Here is a 22507-nt window from a genome sequence, read left to right as displayed (position 1 = left end):
AGGCAGCTCACCACCACTTTCACAAGGACAACTAGAGAGGGGCAATAATGCTGGCCAGCCAGCGACACCCACATCCCACAAATTTTCTTTTAAATTGAGAGGGCAGTTGAGAGTCAACACATTGCTATGGCTCTGGAGTCACATGCAGGCCAAACCAGGTAAAAACGGCAGATTTCCTTCCCGAAAGGACATTCGTGAACCAGGTAGGTTTTTCCGACAATTGACAATGGTTTTGTGATCATTATTAGATGAATTCCAGATTTTTTTTGAATTCAAATTCCACCATCTGCCATGGCAAGGATGTGAATCAGGGTCCCCTAAGCATTAGCTGGGTTTCTAGATTAATGGTCAAGCAATACCACTAGGTCAATGCCTCCCCTAAAATCTACTCACAGAACCCAACCCCTACAGGATAGTGACTGCAGTCATGCACAAAAGCCCACAGAGATTACAATTTTAAAAATAATTTTCATCTATTCAGCACCTTTCAAAGCCTCAATGTCCCAAAGTGCTTTGAATCTAATGAAGCACTTTTAAAATTTAGTCTCTGCTGTAATTCAGGAAAATAGAGTCACCAATTTACATACAGCAAAGTTCCACAAACAGCAAAGGGATAATCTACTTCCAGCTATGTTGGGTGAGAGAGATAAATATTGAGGATAATTTCCCTTCAGCTCCTCAAAATACTGACATAGGATCACGTACATCCTATTTGCTTTAATTTCTCAGCCGAAAGAGCTGGTGTTAGCCTAGATTTGGTGCTCAGGTCTCTGCATTGACACTTGAATCTACAACTCTGACTCAGAGGAGAGTTTCATCACTGAGCCAAGGTTGACACCTGGTAGTTTATGCAAATTCATGTTCTATGGACAACTTTTAAATGTCATTCCATTCCATTTACAGATGAGCTTAATGATGTTTAACCAGTTAAATATATATATTTTTTAAGTGGATGAATCTGAACTCCACTCCAATTAGAACTCCTTTAACACCCAAGGTGTTCAATGGTCCTATTACAAAGCACAAGCCTGTCCCATTCCATGTTGAACCTCTGCTCTCACCCTACACAGGCACAAACAACAGTGAAATGTGTATGTCCAAAACGAAAACACCTTAAAATATTTTAGAAAACAATTACGCTCACAGAAAATTAAATAATTGAAATGAAACAAATGAACACCAAATCTGGGTTGACGGAAAATCTGAATTGACACTGTTGTGGGAAAAATCCACTAGTAGTCAGACTTCGAGATTCAGAAAATACGATTTATTTAACGGAGCTCCGGGAGATAAGGCACAAGTTAGTAGAATACCTTTTCTCACTAGAATGTCGGGAGTGGTCCATTTTTATACCCTTTACACAATGGGTAAACCGGTGATTCGAACATTATCACATTGTTTAAGCAGGTACAAACAGATATAGACATTTAACATAGTATTGTTCTTATGAATGGGTACATTTCCTCATGTCTGTATCTATCAATGGTTCGTTTCGGCTCATTCAGGTGTTAATTGGTTTCCTCGCATTCATATTTTCCCGCTCGTCCCAAGGCTAATCTATTCCCTTTGTTTCGGGTTTTCCTTATCTTAAAAGATGTCTTGGCCCTTGGCTTGGCTTCCTGAGGTGTTTGTTTGCTATGAGTCAGTCTGTGATTTAGAAATGGCTTGTCTGTTAGGTTTTGATTTAAAGTGAATTCTGATAAGTGGGAGCCGGCGTCTGCTTTTTGGCTCCTTTCCCAGTTAACTCTTTATGTGCCAAGCAGCCATTTTAAAGTGTGCTCTCCTTGTATTTTTCCCATTACAACACTTCGGGAACTGGAAGATTTTAAACTTTAATATTGTTATTGCATCCTCCATTAAATCTGATTTTAATTTATGGTTTCTTTCGAAACTCAGTTGTGAGAGATCTACTTACATTTAACTTTTTAGACCATATGTTAAGCACTGACAGCTGAACCCCCTCATTTTTGTAAAGCAATAAAATATTAAGATAATTTGAGGCAGAGCAGAGCTGCCAACAGTACATGGAAACTGTTTATTGTTTCAAAAGGACAAAGGATGGGCATCCTGCCCAACATTCCCTCAGTCCCCATAAGATATCAGCCAGGTCAGGGGCAGGCAGGTAGGTGGTGGGAAGGCCACCTGCTGGATTTTATCATAGAATCCCTAGTGCAGAAGGAGGTCATTCAGCCCAATTGAGTCTGCACCAACCAGAATCCCACCCAGGCCCTATTCCCATAACCCCACATATTTACCCTGCTAATCTCCTGACACGAGGGTCAATTTAGCCTGGCCAATCAACCTAACCCACACATCTTTGGACTGTGGGAGGAAACCGGAGAACCCGGAGGAAACCCATGCATTAACGGGTAGAACGTGCAGACTCCACACAGACAGTGACCTGAGGCTAGAATTGAACCTGGGTCCCTGGTGCTGTGAGGCAGCAGTGCTAACCACTGTGCCACCGTCCCGAGGCATGGTACATTGGGGAGACCATGCAGCGCTATGACAACAGATGAATGGACACTGCTCAATAATCACCAGGCAGGAGTGTTCCCTTCCTGTCAGGAACACTTCTACCAAATAAACCTGTTGGACTTTAACCTGGTGTTGTGAGACTTCTTACCGGGGAACACTTCAGCAGTCAAGGGCATTCAGCCTCTGATCTTCTCCAAGGCGGCCTTCACGACACACGACAATGCAGAATTGCTGAGCAGAAACTGATAGCCAAGTTCCGCACATTTGAGGACGGCCTCAACCGGGATCTTGGGTTCATGTCACACTATCTATATTCCCCACGACTTGCCTGTGTTTGCAAAATCTCACTAACTGTCCTGGCTGGAGACAATTCACACCTCTTTAACCTGTGGCTTGTGCTACCAAATAAACCTGTTAGACTTTAACCTGTTGTGAGACTACTTACACATTTTCTCAGCAAATTATCAGTTAAATTTCACAACTTTTACATAGATTACATGGAAAGTACAGCATAGAAGCAGGCCATTCAGCTGAACTGTCCCATGCTCCTGCTCCATACAAGTCTTTTCCCACCCCTCATTATCAAATCCTATCAGCAGAATCTTCTATTCCTTTTTCCCTCATGTACTCATCTAGCATTCCCTCAAATGCTGGTGGGTTTAATTATATCTCAGGGACTGCAGCAATTCAAGAAAGCAGCTCATCACCACCTTCTCAGGGGCAACTAGGGATGCCCAAATCCCATAAAATAATTTTTAAAAAATGCATCTGTGCTACGTGCCTCAACTACACTATGTAGAGATAAGTACCTTATTCTAACCACTAGTTCTATCTTTGCCTCACACCAAAAACACAAATGATGCAGACGACATTGCAAATTCAGGATATGGTTGCTTAAATCAGTATTAATCATATATTAGAACCAATGAGCTGAATGGCCTACTTCTATGTCTTAAACTATCATGTTGGTATAAAAATATTTGCATTGGAGGTAATGGTAACCATTTAGTACATTGAGGATCACATATCCAACTTGAAGACCATGCATCAACAGCGCCAGAGAGTTTTATGTATTCGTTGCAGGGATTTAATTTTTCAGAAAACCCAAATTGGGTTGCAATAATCTTGTTTCCAAACTTTCCAAAAGCTCTGAGTGCTAGCAGTGTCATAACCAGCCAATGGCTATATCTAACTAATTGAATCTAAACTGTTGTATCTGGAGTTGCCTTGGCATATCAGCCTTTATCATGTGGATCAAAATAGCCGAGTTCCAATCTGTTGTCAGTTCCCGTATCCAATAACTCTTTCGTAAGGGTATTAATGCCTCAAGATTCCCTTCTCCAGATGGCACATCTCAGTAGAAAGGCGATATGTCCCAAAGGATTCGTTTTGAATCCCGTTAATGGTAATGTATAACTTCAATCTCATTTATACTGAAGAAATCAATTTCATTTAGATTACTATCAACCATGATTTTATTGAATTGCAAAGCAGGCTTGAAGAGTTGAGTACTGGATTATGGCAGAAAAATAAAGGCCTCATAAAAGGCTGTACAGACATATGTCCACTGTGTCCATTTGTACTGCAGCAGCTCACCACCAGCTTCTCAAGGGCAATTAGGGGTGCTCAATAAATGCTGGCTCATGAACATGCCACACACGCAAACACAAAAATGACAAGCTCTTGGTTTTCAAATGTAATTCCAAAATAAATCAAGATGTAAAGTAACCACAACATTTTATTACATTTACATAAATAAAACTATTAAACAACATTATATTGTGCAAATAAATGTCAATAATTTCTAACAATACTTGAAAAGAGGGAGGACCGGATTCATAATTCCGCAAGCAAGATTGGACTTCAATTCACCCCAAGGAAGCTGGAACTTCAGTCCTGCTGACAAATTTCATTTGGACTGCATGTAGTAAAGCTTTAACAAGGAGATGCTGTATTATTTATTCATCCAGTTAGACCTTCATCTTTAGTGACTAGGTTTGTCAAGTATTTGGAAAGTTTACATATCAATTACTTGATACGTGTCGAATTTTAAAGCCTGGTTCAATTCACAAGTCTGTGCAGAGATAGCAATTTCAGTCAGGATAATACAGTTGTGTTCTGCACCCAAGGATTCAAAAGGAAAATTGGTTAAGTTTGTGTTACCAATTGTTAGATGCTAGAAATGAATGTGTATGGACTCAACAGGGCTCAGCAGTTATGCTCTCGGTAGCCATCTGGGTAGAAATTCACTGCTCAGTCACAAACATACATGAATCTCACATAAATGTGTGCATCGGTGAAGAACTGGACAGCAGAGGGACAGCCACAGGACAAAAGTTCACAAATGCGAAGTATTTGCTTGGTTCCAGTTTTAAATTGAGCTCAAGAAATACAGGACAGTGCAGCAAATCATTTCAGAAACAAAACATTTCCTTATGGAAAATCAGAAACAACAGCACTGATCATTGGACATGGAAATCTTGTAACTTGAAGTGAAATTCAGTTATTTTAAACTAGATCCAAAAATTAAGCCCAACATAAGACCTTGGATAACTATGGGGATGTAATGGCTCAAATGGACAAAGTGCATGTGAACATGAACATGTAAGCAATTTTATTGCCAAGAAATTCTAACCAAAGCCCAAGCTCCTAGATTAAAACTGAAGTAGAGTTATCCTATTTTAGCATTCCAATCTTCACCCTCCCTAAAATGAAACCCTTTATCTATAGCTTCCCTTCGATAGAAATTGAGAATGACCTTGCTTGCAGCAGTGTTGATTATCTAAATGACCTATTCATTGGAGGTAGAGTCTAGTTTGCAGGGGCAAGCCTGCTAAATTCTCATTACTTCCATGCCCAAAATGGGCCTCATCACTGACATAAAGCACAATCAGGCAAGTGCAAGGGAAATCAAGTCCAGATAATATTCAGAGCGGGTATTTTAACCAAAAGCTTACCTAGCATTCTCACCGAAAAACTTAACACACGGTTATGAAGTTATTTCCGAGAATCTGGCCTTCATTGACAATTGAAGAATAAATGGAACTTATTTCAAATATCTGCAACTGAATGAGTAAAATGAAGTTGTATCCCACCACCCTGGAAATAGCTTTTTATAAAAAAAGAGAAAACTATACTCTTCATAATATATGCAAGGGCCACCATCTTCTTAAACCCTTTGGCTGTCTGAATTCTTCCTAACTGAAGATCTGAAATAGATATTTATTAAACATGAGATTACAACCCACTTATTAAATACTGATAATTGACAGTGTGCAAGCTGGAGATGTGAAGACGTACATCAAACCATTTCTTTATCAAACCCACTAACTTGGGCTTACATTAAAAAAGGTGAAGTCCACTGTCATGAGACTTTGGTTGGATATCCTAGAATTATTTAGTGCGTGACATTGTTCTCCTGCCTTGCAATTTTTAAATATAAAATGAGACAGGTTGGGACAGGTTGGCAAATTGTCAGTATTTGGAATATCCCCATATTGTAGAATAAAAGGCACCTGTTGGGGTAGAAATCAGCTCGCCGTGGGAAACTGATGGGAAAAGCAATCTTCTGGTAATCCTGAAAACAAATAGCAGGAGCAGCAAAATCTGACTGCAGGAGGAAGAAAGTTGGAACAAAAGCAAGTGACGGAGAATATTTTAAAAGCAAAAATGGAGAGAAAGTAAAACTGTAGAAGCTTCCAAGAGGTAATGTGTTAAATATCGCAACCAAAATCTCTTGCATTTATTTTTCAAAAACGTGTGACAAGCCCACAGACCAGTAACTTTCATCTAAAAGACAATGCCGTGGGTTGTTACTTTCTCAAAAACAAAAACGTAATAGCACAACATTTCCATCGTAAGCAAGCCAGATTGCAGGGAATACGGGAAATTATAGTTTTTGTAAGATTCTCTGACACATTAAAATGTTTGAAAACCTCTTTTAAAGATTCAATTCAGAGCATGATCAAGTATTCTGAGATATCGTGAGCTGAAGGGGGGAATGAAGAACAGGGTTTGGCTGGGAATAAAGAATTAACCAAAGATTAGCGAACTCTTTAACATCTTGGTCGGTTATGGTTCCAAGAATGTCACACTTTTTGGACACCTAGACCAATGCAGTTAAGCACACAGATCTAGATAATTCGTGTCAGAAAATCAAATACTGCAAAGGCATCAATGTCCAGCTTGATTCCTCCACAAGGGGCAACTAAAGAAAATCTTCCAAATGTATAAATTCCCTCATCTTCATAAGAGATATTATGCAAAAAGTCATGTTTATTTTTTATTATTTGCAACACAAAGAATAAATGAACGGTTATCCTGAAAAGTTATTGTCAGTAAACAATGTTAACAATGTCACATTCACATTGTTCAATGGTCTAGAGGAAAATCTAAAGCTTCATTACAGAACAGAAGAGGCAACAGAGTTTTTCCACAGGAAACATAAAAGTATTTACAGGTTGTCCTTGGACTACGAAGTTAAGGACCCGGCGTATTCGGCCCGACAGCCCTTTTGTCTGTAATTTTGAAATAGTTCTTCCCCTTTTCTGGAATACTGCTGAACATGGTTGAAATAGGAACATCAGCAATCCCTAAGAAAAAGAAAATTGAAACCGTCATGGTTGCAACAGAATTAATGCTACAAGTCTTCCATCATCAAACCTTGTATAGTAGAAGTGGCAAAGCAAAGAAAATAGGTGTACATAGGTGATGGAAATGACCATAGAATATACCTACCTAGTGCTGGAAGTGCTCTCAATGATTCAAGGATATTTGGACTGGAAAATTTTGCTACACATCGGAATGGTTTTCTTCTGTCTGATAAAATCCCTTTATTGTGTTCATCCTTAAAGACAGTTTGCAACTGAAACAATACATTTGGAATTAGAATTAGTGACATAACAATTGGCAAAGGAAAGCAGTGGTAATATATCATAGGAACATAGGGCCTCCAGACATCTACCCATTAAATCCCCTCAGAATCTGGTATATTTTAATAAAGATCACCTCTCCTTCTAAATTCCAATAGATATAGGCCCAATTTTTCTTCATAAGATAAACCTCCTCAGAATCCCTGCTGCAGAAGGAGGCCATTTGGCCCATCGAGTCTGAACCGACTCTCTCAAAGTATCTTACCCAGGGTCACCCCCACCCTATCCCCATAACCCTACGCATTTACCCCACTAATCTGCTTAATCTATATATGTTGGGACACTTAAGTAGCAATTTAGCATGGCCAATAAGTTTTTTGTGTCGGTCTTCACGGTGGAGGACACAAATAGTTTGCCAAATATTAACGATAGAGGGTTGGCAGCAGGAGAAATACTTAATACGATTAATGTTACCAGAGAGGCAGTGCTGGGTAGACTAATGGGACTGAAGGTGGACAAGTCCCCGGGTCCGGATGGAATGCATCCCAGGGTATTGAAAGAAATGTCAGAGGTAATAGTGGATGCGTTAGTGATTATTTATCAAAACTCGTTGCATTCTGGGGTAGTGCCGGTTGATTGGAAAACGGCTAATGTTACGCCGCTGTTTAAAAAAGGAAGGAGACAAAAGGCGGGTAACTATAGGCCGGTCAGCTTAACGTCTGTAGTAGGGAAAATGCTGGAATCCATTATTAAGGAGGAGATAGCAGGGCATCTGGATAGAAATGGTTCGATCAATCAGATGCAGCATGGATTCATGAGGGGAAAGTCGTGCTTGACGAACATGTCGGATTTTTATGAAGATGTGACGAGGGCGGTTGATGGAGGAGAACCGGTGGATGCGGTGTTTTTGGATTTCCAAAAGGCGTTTGATAAGGTGCCCCATAAAAGGCTGCTGAAGAAGATTAGGGCACACGGAGTTGGGGGTAGTGTGTTAAAGTGGATTGGGGACTGGCTATCCGACAGGAAGCAAAGAGTCGGAATAAATGGGTGTTTTTCCGGTTGGAGGAAGGTAACTAGTGGCGTGCCGCAGGGATCGGTACTCGGGCCGCAACTGTTTACCATTTATATAGATGATCTGGAGGAGGGGACGGAGTGTAGGGTAACGAAGTTTGCAGACGACACAAAGATAAGTGGAAAAGTGAATCGTGTGGAGGACGGAGAAGATCTGCAGAGAGATTTGGACAGGCTGAGTGAGTGGGCGAGGATATGGCAAATGGAGTATAACGTTGATAAATGCGAGGTTATACACTTTGGAGGAAATAATAACAAATGGGATTACTATCTCAATGGAAACAAATTAAAACATGCTACCGTGCAAAGGGACCTGGGGGTCCTTGTGCATGAGACGCAAAAGCCCAGTCTGCAAGTATAACAGGTGATCAAGAAGGCAAATGGGATGTTGGCCTATATTGCGAGGGGGATAGAATATAAAAGCAGGGATGTCTTGATGCACCTGTACAGGGCATTGGTGAGGCCGCAGCTGGAATACTGTGTGCAGTATTGGTCCCCTTATATGAGGAAGGATATATTGGCATTGGAGGGAGTGCAGAGAAGGTTCACCAGGTTGATACCGGAGATGAGGGGTTTGGATTATGAGGAGAGGCTGAGGAGATTGGGTTTGTACTCGTTGGAGTTTAGAAGGATGAAGGGGGATCTTATGGAGACTTATAAGATAACGCGGGGGCTGGATAGGGTGGAGGCGGAGAGATTCTTTCCACTTAGTAAGGAAGTTAAAACTAGAGGACACAGCCTCAAAATAAAGGGGGGTCGGTTTAAGACAGAGTTGAGGAGGAACTTCTTCTCCCAGAGGGTGGTGAATCTCTGGAATTCTCTGCCCACTGAGGTGGTGGAGGCTACCTCGCTGAATATGTTTAAAGCGCGGATGGATGGATTCCTGAGCGGTAAGGGAATTAAGGGTTATGGGGATCAGGCGGGTAAGTGGTACTGATCCACGTCAGATCAGCCATGATCTTATTGAATGGCGGGGCAGGCTCGAGGGGCTAGATGGCCTACTCCTGCTCCTATTTCTTATGTTCTTATGTAATTCACCTAACCGGCACATCTTTGGACTGTGGGAGGAAACCGGAGCACCTGGAGGAAACCCGTGTAAACACTGGGAAAACACGCAGACTCCATACAGACAGTGACCCAAGGCTGGAATCAAACCCGGGTCTCTGGCACTGAGGCAGTAGTGCTAACCAGGCATGAGTCGCGTGAACCTTCTCTGAACTGCGTCTAAAGCAATTATGTCTTTCTTCAAATAAGACCAAAATCGCACACAGTAAGTATTCCAGGTGTGGTTTCAGGCCCTGTACAGCTGCAGGAAAACTTCCTTTCATTTATATTCAGATACATCCAGGAAAATATATTCAGGAAAAAGCCTTCAGATTGAAGGAAGGAGACTGTATTCCTTCTTTGATAAGGGCTTTTCACCTGGCTGAACTAGGAGGAAATATCAGCCAGGATTCCTGCTCATCAATGCTCATCCAGTTGGAAATGCGAATACCACAGAATTGACACCAATGATTACACCCAAGCACTCAACTGCACCGGGGCAAGTAGTAATTGTCATCACTGGAGCAGGGGAAAGAGAATCATAGAATGATATAGGGATGCGCAAAAAATTATGGCCTAGCCAGCTATGTCCACACCCCCTGAATGAATAAGAAGCACACAAGGGGGCACTTAGGCTTATTCTGGCTTTCTGAACAAGCTATCCAATTAGCTCCATTTCCTGTCCTTCCCAACAGCCATGCAAAATTTCCACTGTCAACTAGTTACTATTGAATCCCTTTCCACCAGCCTGCAGCAATACTTTCCAAATCATAGCAACTTGCAAGGCAAAACAAAATTAAATTTTATTCACCCATAGTACTTTTTTCAAATGGCCATAAAACCGTATCTGACATCTGGCAAAAAAAATGTTAGTGAAAGAATAAACACCAGCCAAAACACTGGAAGACTTCCCTTGTCCTCTTCAAATAACACCACTAAATCCTTAGTGCCCTCTGAACAAGTTCTTGTCAAGGGGCACAAAGCTGAAAAATTAACTCTGTTTCTCTGTCAACAGCATGTTTGGTTTATTTCACTCTTCAAGCATCCACAGTATTTTCCTCTCATTGCTTTTAGATGGGACCTCAATTTAATTCCTTTGAAAGACAACACCACAGGCAATTCAGCGGACCCTCAATTACACCCTGCATTGAAGTGTCAGCTAGCTTATTTGTTCCAGTTCAGAGTGTGGCTTGAAGCAAAAACCTTCGGATCTGTTGGGCCAAATGGCTCATTTCTGTATTGGGACTAAAATTTAAAAGTTGTGCGCTATCACCAAACCAAGCTGATAATCTTTGGAAATCTGTCTACATACCGAGTAGGTCATCCAGCAGAAGGCGAGATAGCTTTCCTATCGAAAAAGTCAAACCAAGCAACATACATTTTACTGAAGATCATGGCATTTCAGAAGCACATTTCAGTACACACCCTGTAATGAACCTCCTCCAGTTTTGGTAGTGACCCTTCTCCAAATGCTGCTGATGTTAATCTTTTGGCATCTTCTTTCTCTCTAAGATTTTCTACGGTGATTCTCGGATCTTGGTGAGGGGAGGAGAAAGAGAAGGAAATTAGATGAATATATGTAGCGATATCATATACATATAGCAATAATCATAGTGATTATTCTGTCTAGACTAGACCCCAATTCAATAATTCCCAACATCCAGCAGAACACTATTCAGTTTGAATCAGAGAAGCATGCAAATTAGTTAAAGGTTTCAGTCCAATCTTACTAAATATATTTGTGCTCAAGTCAGCAGGAGGGTACTACGCAAGGTGACTGCATGCCAAGATATGGGGTCAGTGCAAAATGAAAAATCACTGCACTTTTAATCAATATACGTGTGGACAGATGTGTAGCATTCCACTGTTGTATATCCCTGGTCTGTTTTATCACCGGCATATACAAAACTAGCCCAAGCTCACCAATACAGCATTGAATCGTTCTACTACTAGATTCAAACTTTCAACCACTGCCAAGAGGCAGAGTCAGAGTAGAGAAATCCATTGCTTACACTGTCAAAACCTCTCCTCTTTCTCCACCAGCACCATCCACCAATAAAGGTTTTCCAGAGCACAATCACAGCACTTAGTGTAATCAAGAATGAGGGCAAGGGCCCCAACAGATACACTTCTCCCTCCCTAAAGTAAATACAACATTTTATGGGCTAGTGCAAGACACTTCTCAAACTGCAAATGAGGGTATTAACCTTCTACTTCTGTAAATCACTTGACCCCTGTCATAATATGAGATTTTAATTGCATTGAAATAATAAAATAAAACAATACCAGATTCCTGGTTGGTGTTTAGCTGTTGTAAATGTTTCCTGTGGTGTGTGGAAAGCGCCTGAAGTTAAACAAACAGAGCATAAATAAATCTTTGACACTAACTTCATTTATACAGCCACTTTAACATAGCAAAATTTCCAAGATGCCTTCAAATACAAAAAAAGGGAGAGAGGCAACCAAAAACTTGGGTCAATGAGCTGAATTTTGAAAATAACTTCTAAAAGGTAGAGAGGGCTCTCTGGAGAAGGACAAGACAGTGGAGGGGGTGTCAGTGATTTTGATGGGGGTGGGGGGGGTGGGAGAAAGGTCAAGACAGGAATTTGGCAGCCAGATATCGTTAGAACTGTGTGTTGGTGTGCAGAGTAAACAATAAAACAAGTCATGTCTCATGCAAGTAACAGGTATGTTAAACAGGGGCTCTAACTGGGGAATTAACACCCAACATCCTCCCTAGTCTTGGACACTACAATCACTCCCCAGAGCAAAAAAAATTAGTGAAATCCAGGACTTCAATGGTAATGCTCATTTCATCTCGGATAAGTGCAGATAGGATAAAAAAAAGAAAAATCAGAACATCCATTTCCAAGTAATCAATCAGATCAGTGCCAGGGGATCCATTTTGCTTTCCAATAAAATATTTTTGCAACTAGGAAAAAGAATGCTTTGTTTTACCGGATTAAATCTTTTAAGAGCGATGTCTCGGAGAGAGTCCAAGCAATGTCCACGTAGGTCCATTTCCTTGAGCATGTTATGCTCTGTAGCAACAACCAGTGCCTGGAAAACAAATTCAGTCAAATTTCAAAAGGGCCTCGGTTTGAAACTCCCATCCTTAAACATGAGTTCTGAGTAACAAGCACCTAATTCTAAGCAAGGAGGAACACAAACTCAAACTGTTTATTTCAGTCCAGCCAATTCAGTAGCAAATTGGAGTTTGGTTGCTTGAAAAGATCAACTTTAAAAAAGATTACAGCTGCTTCAACTTTGAAAAAGCAGAAGTTCATAGCCGAAGAAGAGCTGTGCACCAGTTCAACAAATGGGATAGGAACAAATAAATTAAAGGAACATTCACAGCAAGCCAATTGTTCCCAACTTAAATCTAACTCTTGGGTAATGTAGAAACAATGCAGGAGTTAGTCAATGGTCCTGAATCCTTTGGAAGTCCACAAGGCAGTGCGGTTTTTCTTTCATTCATTGACTATTTGCATGCATTTTCTGTTATATGACAATTAACATTTTCTGCAATGAAAGTTAAGCTAATTTATTAGTCACAAGTAAGGCTTACATTAACATTGCAATGAAGTTACTGTGAAATACCCCTAGCACTATCATAAATTAACTAAATTATAGCACCATAATCTTGACACTAGATCTTAGGGGTGACAGTGTTTGCATCAGATCTCACACCCAATTCCACCAAACCAGGGGATCAAATAACCAGTGTCTGGACACGTATATTCATATTTTACCTTTTGAAACAAGCAACCATTTAGTGAAAGAAAAATGATCCACAATGACTTGGAGCAGAAAGGCTGTTCTATTGTTTGAACTTGTTCTTTGAGCTTCGAATGAAACGTCATCAACCCTTATCACAGTTTGGTATGGCTCCTGTTCTGACCAAGACCGCAAGAAACTACAACGGGTTGTGAATGTAGCCCAGTCCATCACGTAAACCAACCTCCCATCCATTGACTCGGTCTACACTTCCCACTGCCTTGGAAAAGTAGCCAGCATGATCAAGGACCCCACGCACCCCGGACATTCTCCCTTCCACGTTCTTTTGTCGGGAAAAAGATACAAAAGTCTAGATCACATACCAACCGACTCAAGAATATCTTTTTCCCTGCTGCCATCAGACTTTTGAATGGACCTACCATATATTAAGTTGATCTTTCTCTACACCCCAACTATGACTGTAACACTATATTCTGCACTGTCTTCTTTCCTTCATCCCATGTACTCTATGAGCGATATGTCTGTATAGCACACAAGAAACAATACTTTTCACTGTATCCCAATACATGTGACAATAATAAATCAAATAAAAAAAATCAAATCAAATGTTTCTCTCTCCACAGATGCTGTTTAGCCTGCAGGTATTTCTAGCACTTTCTATTTTAATTTCAGAGTTCCAGCATCCACAGCATTTTGCTTTTTTGTTTGTTCTTTGGGAAAAATGTTAATGAACTGAGAACAATTAGCTTTACTACCAGAAATATCCAAAGGAATGGACTAAAATAGTGCACAGTATTCTTTTAATATGATTTTGAAAAGGCAAGGGAGGAGTCTTCCATCCAGATTACAGGTAAGGTCCAAGTAGAGCCCTTTTACCTGAGAAATATACACTCTGTACTGTGCAGCAAGATTAGCCACAAAAACATAAGGAGTCTGCGGGTAGTACACTGCATACGAAGCCCTTTGTTGGTTAGGTGGGGAGTGGCGTTTTCCCCATGCAATTCGGATCCAAACTGCTTCCCCACATTCCAAAATGTTGACCATGACCTGTGGAAGGAAAAATAAATTGGGGTTTCAATTTAAAATAGGTAAGAGAACTGTTCAAAACCAAATGTAAATTAACCTGCAACTTACATTTCTAATGAGCATTTTGAGATTTCTTTCAAATGTCTTTCTGAAGTCTCCAAAATCAAATAACTTTGCTTCCTCATCACCTGAAAGGGAATTATACAATTGTGAATGAGTATATTGTAGCAGATAGGAAACAGTTATTAAATGCTGAGAAGAAATGGGCACGGAAAAGTGAAAGATGATTTACACACCTTTTGACTTGAACATTTGATAAGAATTCCATCTTTTCTTCTGAGGGTATGCACAATTATCTGAAGACATGCAATTCAGAAAGTTAAACAAAAAGTTAAGCATTTTAGGAAGAGAGATAAGTCAAATGTCTGCATTGTAATACTATCTTCAGATGCTCAACCCATGCAAGCTCAGCATTTTCTGTTTCTATTTCAAGATTTCTGGTATCCTGTTTTCTTGCATGCCCTGACTAAACTGCCCGGATATTACCAGTCCTGTGCGGACAAATATTTTACACGTTTCTCAATATTTCATGAACAGATGACAGTATTCAATCATTCGGTTAAATAAAAAATGCATTTATTGACTTCTGGCACTTGGGCCCTGATTTTACCGCCACGGCCGCCCAAGGCTCGTAAGATTGCAACCGAGGCCAATGGGGAATGCCTTCTGCGAGCCTCGCCCTCCCTGATTTCGGGGCGGCCATGCCGGTAAAATCAGGGCCTTGATCTTTTATGACATACAAGTCATGCAAAAAAGACCCGACCAGTTTAATGAATGAAGTTGCAAACAAAATAAATCTAATGGTCCTAGTGCTTCTACCTGACAACAGGCTTGGCTGATAATTCTACATGAAATTATAGCATTAAATTCCATACAATACGAGTGCCAACTGGAAACAGCCAGCAAATTCCTTTGTTTTAATAAGAAAAAGGTCTGTCTGAAACTGTTATTTAATAGTAAAAGTTCTGCTATAACTTAGCTACGAAATGTGCCATTCCTAATATGTAATGAAATTAAAGGCAATACTTACAAATAATGTCCAAATCTGCTACTTGTTTTAGGGTAACTCCATTAACCTAGAATAAATTTCAAGAAACACATCAAAAATATTTTACACAGCTAAAAATTTCAAAACCATCAAAAAACATTCAATTTTTCTATTCACCAAAACCAATCCAATATAGTTCAGTATTAAACATACATGAAAGAAATGGCAAGTTTTAATATTCATAAATGGGAAATTTCAAAGTTCTAAAGCACTGAAATTTATTCTCTGTCAAAAGGGCAGTCACTGTTTCTTAGAGACAGTCCAAATCCCACCACAGCAGGTGGTGAAATTTAAATCCAATAAAAATCTGGAATTAAAATACTTGTGATGTCCATGAAATTGCTTTTTGGCTAAGATTAAGCATCAGATCAAGTCCAGGATGGGGTGCAATGCCCTACCTTGTCAGCTTGGATCCTGTTTGTCTCTTTTGTGGGGACCATGAACTGGATTCAACTGGAATTTGAATTTGGTGTTCGGAGCAAGAAAGGAATGGATTTGAGTTTGCTCATTGGCTTTGTAACTTTAAAAAAAATCATTAAAAATCTATCTGGTTCACTAATGTCCTTTCGGAAAGGAAATCTGCCATCCTATCTGGTCTGGCTTATATGTGACTCCAGATTCATGTGGTTGACTCTTAAATAGCCTCTGAAATGGCCTAGCAAGCCACTCAGTTCAAGGACAAATAGTGATGGACAATAAATGATGGTCCAGCAAAACTCACATCCCATGAATGAATTTTATAAATGTTCTGTTCAGAGGAAAAAATATCAATTACCCACGAACTATTACATGCATATTGTACATTACCTCACAAAGGGCAGCTACCTCCAAAATCAGAGCCTTTTTTGTAGTTTCCCCGAAGTTCACTTCCTGCAGTTGCCTTGCGGACAGAAAGTCCCAGGATTTCAGTAACTTGGGGAAGTCAACTATTCGAAACCTTGACAGCACCTTAATGAGGTATTCTACTGAATCCATCTCCAAACACCTTTATAATAACACACAAAAATCCACTATAAATGGTCAGGGCTTGAATACAATGAGCAAAATGTCAGCTATGGCTCACTGATAACATCTCACCTGCAGAAAAGATTGTGTCCCCAAACTCCACTGAAATTTGAACACTCAATCTAGGCTAGCACTTCAGTTCACTACTAATGGATTGCTGCACTGTCAGAGGTAGCACCTTTCCATTGAGATGTTAAACCAAGAGCTGGTCTGCCCTTTCAGGTAGCCATAAAATATCCCACTAGATCTCACAGCAATAGCAAGACAGTTCTCTCAGTAATCTTGTATAACATTTATCAATTAACATCCAAAGATGATCTAAACATTTATTAATTTCCTGTTGTGGGAACTTGCTATGCACAAACTGTTTCCTGAATCAATGCGCCTTAAACTAGAGTCTGTGAACACCTGGGAATTTGTAGACTTTCCAGGGATCCACGAAAATGTGAAAGTGCTTGCTGAGCATTTAATGCTGGAGTGTGGCTGTCACACATGCAGAATGGACTGGCCATCTCACCCAAGAGGGAGTGTTCAAGGATAGACAAATTATCCTTGCATAAAGCAGGCAGATTCACTTTGTTATCTATAAGTAAATAAATATTCTTTTTCTTCAGCACATTATTGAAACACCATTATATAACAGCATTTTTACATTGAGTAATGCACTATAATAATTTGGATGGGTGGGGTGGTCAGTGATCACTAATCCATTTGGAAAGGGTACCTTCATTTGAAAAAGCTTTGAGAACTGCTCCCCTATATTCTCGTGAGCACCCTTCAGAAGAACAAAAGCACTTTGAAATGCTCACACAGTTCATAATATATTTGGATTTGTATTGAACGCTATTCTATTAAGCTATTGAAAGTTACAAATAGTTAAATCATATAAACAGCAAGAGGGACACAGATGAATGTCAGTTTCACTGCACACCACTGAATTTGCTAAACCATGATTGAGTGGTCTATCAATGGAGCTTCCTCTTTTGACAAGATAGTGGAAGCACATAATTCTATTCTATGCAAATGTAAATTAGATAGAGCTTTTTCAGAAAATAATATTTTGGCATTCAGTGCACAAATATTTTGATAAACAAAGTGTGACGTATTTATATACGAGCAACTTTGGACCACTGGCTTCCAAAGCTCTACACCACTGGGATTTTCCCATGTTATGTCTGGGTTTGTTGTAGGCTAATTGACAGCGATCACTTGCTATTAGTCAGCATTATCATTTTATTATGCTACTACTTGGATCTCTCCTGACCAGAGGGTTTCAACTTAAAATTAGTGACAGGCGGTCAGTCGTGTAGCAATCCAGTCAACCAAGTACAGGTTAGGATTCCACCAGAGCGGAAACTCTGGTCTATTTTAACTTAGGCAGGGTAAATCTATACTCAAATTCACAGCCAAGATATTCTTGTTATAATTACATTTTCTAAAACATATATAGTGGAACTCTATGCCCACTATACAAAGAATTAACATCCAGCCTCAAGGAATCACGTGGGTATAGCTACAGAAGTTAACAGAACAGGAAACATTCAGCTCATCTTGGTATACACACCGTAGTACCTGCTTCAAATCTCCACCCCCCCACCCCAAAGTCATACTTTTTGCTCCAAACACTCCCTGAAGATCTTCCAACATCACCCCCAAGACATGGAACAGCCTTGTACAGGATCACTCAATGGCCCAGGTTTATCGGCAAAGATACCATCTCCTCCAAACGGGACAGAATCACATTGGGCAATAGGAAATGCGAGCTTTGCAATTCGAGGCCCGTGGCACCTCTTTCACACCAACAATACATGTGCGCCCAGCACACAACATATATTTTTATGCTCAAATTGGACTGATTACTTGTCTTTGAACATTTTGCACCTGAAACTTAACTCATTGAATTCCAGCTAGTGTCATGGTCACGAAGAACAAACAATCCCTGAGGCAAAACCTCCCATATTCAAATGGCCTGCATAAAGAAATTTCATCAATCTTTCTCCTTACTCGATATTAAAAGATGCCTCATCACTGACTCCATAAAGGAAATAGATTTTATCCTATTAATCACCAAAACACCAACTCAAAATCTCCTTTAAAGCTTCCTTTAATCTTTACTGCTAACAGTAAATTGTCTCAGCATCTCAAGTTGCAGTTCATAACTAGTTTCCTATCCTTATCTTCATTATGGTGAACTTACAATGCACAATAGTCTCAATACACTCAAATGGGACAACTAGAAGTGATCCAATTGTGATGTAACCAGTTTCCTGCATTCAATGTCTAAATTTCTAAAGAGTGAACATTTAAATAGTGTGTCTCTCATCCTGAAAACACCCCAAACGTCAGCCAATTAAATATCTCAACGTCACTGTTGTAGTACACAAAAACACCAGTTTCCAAACAGCGAGATCACAGAAACAGCCATGAGATAATGACCAGACAAAGCATTTTAGCAAAGTTAATTAAATTAAATATTGGCAGGAGGAAAGACTTGCATTTTATAGTACCTTTCACAACCACGGAGTCTCAAAATGCATTACAACCAATGAAGTGTGGTCATTGTTTTAAGCAAGAAATGCACTAGCCAATTTGCAAATGGCAAACTCCCAACAAGTAACATGAGAATGACCAGATCATGTTTTTTGTGATGTCGATCAAGTGATTAACCAGAACACCAGGGATAACTCAAATAAAAACAATGTGCAAGAAAAACTCAGTGGTCTGGCAGCATCTGTGGAGGGAGAAACAGAGCTAACGTTTCAAGTCCAATGATTCTTCTTTGGACCCAAGGATAACCCTCCCATTTTTCCAGTGGCATAGAATCTTTGAGAAGTCATAGAGCGCCACGGTTTAATGACTCATCTGAAAAACAGCAATTCTAACAGTGCAGCACTCCCTCCAGTCCTGTCCTGGAACTTTATGTTCAAGTCTCTGGGATGGGGTTTGAGCCAGGAATCTTGCGATTCAGAGATGCAAGTGCTATCAACTGAGTCAAACTGACATCTGATATTGAACAAAAAACAGAATCAGTGTGAAAATATACACAATGTACACTATTATGCAACACATTTAAATAAAAACAGAAAATTGCTGGAAATACTCAGCAGATCTGGCAGCTGCAGTAGAGAGCAAAACAGATTTAACAAAAACAGAAAATGCAGGAAAATCTCAGCAGGTCTGACAACATTTGTGGAGAGGGAATAGAGCCAATGTATCAAGTTTGGATGGCCCTTTGTCAGAGCTTCCCCAGAGCAGACTTAACTTCTGGATTTGAATATGGCTTCAAAACTGGAGGAAGGTAGAAATGTGATGTGTTTTATGCCAATAAAGAGGATGGGGATGGGTTAGGAGGGAGCGAGAGGAATGCATGCAATGAAGTAGAGGGAAGAAGAGATTAAATATTATGTCATGGAGCAAATGGCAGAGTGGCAATGGTTGCAGTAAAAATGCAACTAGAGGGAGGATGATTGACAGAATGATGCACAGCTACGCCCAAAAGCAAAACAAGATTCAAACAGAATCAAGGGTTCCAGGGGAAGGTGGAGTTAAGGTCAGTCTCAGATTGGATATTAGCACTGCTGCCTCACAACGCCAGGGACCTGGGTTCAATTCCCGGCTTAGGTCACTGTCTGAGCGGAGGCTGCACGTTCTCCCCGTATCTGTATGGGTTTCCTCCCACAGTCTGAAAGACGTGGTTAGGTGGATTGGCTATGCTAAATTCTCCCTCATTGTACCCGAACAGGCGCTGGAGTGTGGCGACTAGGGGGATTTTCACATTAACTTCATTGCAGTGTTAATGTAAGCCTTACTTGTGACTAATAAATAAACTTTATTTAGCTCTTGGGGCTAAATGGGTTAAGGCACATGGAGGGGGGGAAGGTGGGATCAGGTATTGAACTTAATGATCAGCCATGATCAAAATGAATGGTGAAGCAGTCACAATGGACCAAATGGCCTACTTTCTTCAGATCTTAAGACTGGCCAAAAAAAAACAGAACCAAAAAAAGGGAAACAGAGTTTATTGTCTGAAATTGTTGAGCCTCCCAGGGTTGCAGCAACATGAGGGGAGGGATTAAACCTACAGGACTGCAAGGAAACAATAGGACTGGACTTGTGTGTGTGTAGGGAGCTGGCCTGGGCTCGACGGGCTGAATGGCCCTCTCCTGATGGCACAGTGACTGCAGAAGGCGGGGAAATGGCTGGCCCCCCGCTTCCCAGTCCCCGTTCCCCAGTCTCTCCGGTCCCGGTCCCCTCCGCCTCTTTAGTCTCTCGGGTTCCCAGTCTCTCCGGCTCCCCAGTCCCTCCGTCCCCCCGGTTCTCCAGTCTCTCCGGCTCCCCAGTCCCTCCGGCCTTACCGCCTCGGTCTCCAAACCGCCTCTCGCACAAGCCCCGCCCCCCCGGGGCCGCCTCGCGCCGAAACCCCCTTTTGAAAATGAACCAATCAGCAGCGCCGCCCGCCTCGCGGCAGCGCAGCCCCTCCTCACTGCTCCTCCCAGCACCGCGCCACCCAGCCCGGCGAGCCGGTACTGCAGCTGCCTGGCCCAACAGTGAGATTTCCCCCCCCAAAAAAACCCAGGACACTGTGGATACTGGGAATCTCAAATAAAAACAGCAAGTGCTGGAAAAACTCAGCAGCTGTGGCAACACCTGTGGAGAGGGAAATAACAGACTTCCAATACAATATGATTCCTCATTGGAACATCTTCTGAATAAGAGTCCTGTTGGACTCGACTCAAAACATTAGTTGGGTCTCTGCCACCTTGCCCGCCACGGTTTTGGAGCGGATTTGGTCCAACAATGGAAATCTCCATTGACCTCATGCGGGAATTTCCAGTCTCGTTCAAGCGCGGCCGTAAAATCCCGCCCATTAACACTGAATCTCTCTCCACAGATGCTGCCAGACCTGCTGAGTTTTTTCAGCATTTTCTGATTGTAGTCCAGGAATTAAAGATTAACCGCCAGACCACTGCTGTGTGCGATCCTAGAGAAAATCATTGGGACATTAAAATCCATTGTTCTATTTTAAATTTGCTTTGAACCTTGGGCTGCACGATGGCACAGTGGTTCACATCGCCCCATATCTATGTAGGTTTTCTCCGGGTGCTCTGGTTTCCTTCCACAGACCAAAGATGTTAGGTTAGGTGGATTGACAAACAGAAAATAGAGCAATTAGCTGGTTACCTCACTTGAAAATTCAGTCAAGTTGAAGGAAAATCTCCTTAGGTGATTTGCCAAACTTAATCCTATATATAAATAAAGGTAAAATACAATTTATCCAGCTCCTCCATGACTTCTGAACATCTCAAGTCATTTATAGCGAAATAAGTATGGGTGGCACGGTCGCACAGTGGTTAGCACTGCTGCATCACAGTGCCAGGGGCCCGGGTTTAATTCCTGGCTTGGGTCACTGTCTGTGCAGAGTCTGCACATTCTCCCCATGTCTGTGTGGGTTTCCTCCAGGTGCTCTGGTTTTCCCCCCACAGTGCAAAAGACGTGTTGGTTAGATGCATTGGCCATGCCAAATTCTCCCTCAGTGTACCCGAACAGGCACTGGAGTGCGGCGACTAGGGGATTTTCACAGTAACTTCATTGCAGTGTTAATTTAAGCCTACTCGTGACATTAATAAATAAAATAAAAAGTACTTTTAGGAACCTATGTAAATGAGGAAACAAAGGAATCAATTTGTACATATAGCATTTTCAGTGTAACAAATGATTCCAGTGTGCTTTATGGGAAAGCAAATCAATGAAACTTGACTTTGAGTCACATAAAGATTCTAGTGGCAGCCTTCCATCTTGTAAGATGATTGTCAGTCTATGCTTATGGATATTCATGAGTTGGACAGAATAAGGTCTGGAGTGCATTGTGTATACAAAAAAGAGGACATTTGTCATTGATTCCAATTGAAACCAGCCTCCCATCCATTGATTCCATCTACAGCTGCCTCGGGAAAGGAACCAACATAATCAAGGTCCCCATGCAACCTGGACATTCTCTCTTCCATCTTCTTCCATCGGGAAAAAGATACAAAAGTTGAGAACACGTACCAACTGACTCAAGAACAGCTTCTTCTCTGCTGCCATCAGACTTTTGGATGGACCTACCATATATTAAGCTGTTCTTTCCCTACACTCTAGCTATGACTATAACACTATATTCTCCTTT

At 41.0% G+C, this 22507-nt stretch overlaps 1 protein-coding gene across 1 annotated transcript; it reads right to left on the bottom strand.

Annotated features, from left to right (window-relative positions):
- Positions 1-3932: 3932 nt before the first annotated feature.
- Positions 3933-20739, bottom strand: cenpn (centromere protein N). Its single transcript, XM_078210564.1, has 11 exons — positions 20697-20739; positions 16144-16321; positions 15319-15364; positions 14525-14584; positions 14337-14416; positions 14079-14249; positions 12423-12524; positions 11751-11808; positions 10890-10999; positions 7216-7342; positions 3933-7070 (listed from the first exon to the last, which is right to left on the bottom strand). The coding sequence occupies exons 2-11, from the start codon at positions 16309-16311 to the stop codon at positions 6958-6960; spliced, it is 1035 nt and encodes a 344-aa protein (XP_078066690.1). The 5' UTR covers positions 16312-16321; positions 20697-20739; the 3' UTR covers positions 3933-6957.
- Positions 20740-22507: the final 1768 nt, after the last annotated feature.

This window comes from Mustelus asterias, chromosome 4 (genome assembly GCF_964213995.1).
Source record: "Mustelus asterias chromosome 4, sMusAst1.hap1.1, whole genome shotgun sequence".
Lineage (NCBI taxonomy): Eukaryota > Metazoa > Chordata > Chondrichthyes > Carcharhiniformes > Triakidae > Mustelus > Mustelus asterias.
Note: the sequence above shows the minus strand (reverse complement) of the source record. Positions and strands in the feature narration are given on the sequence as shown.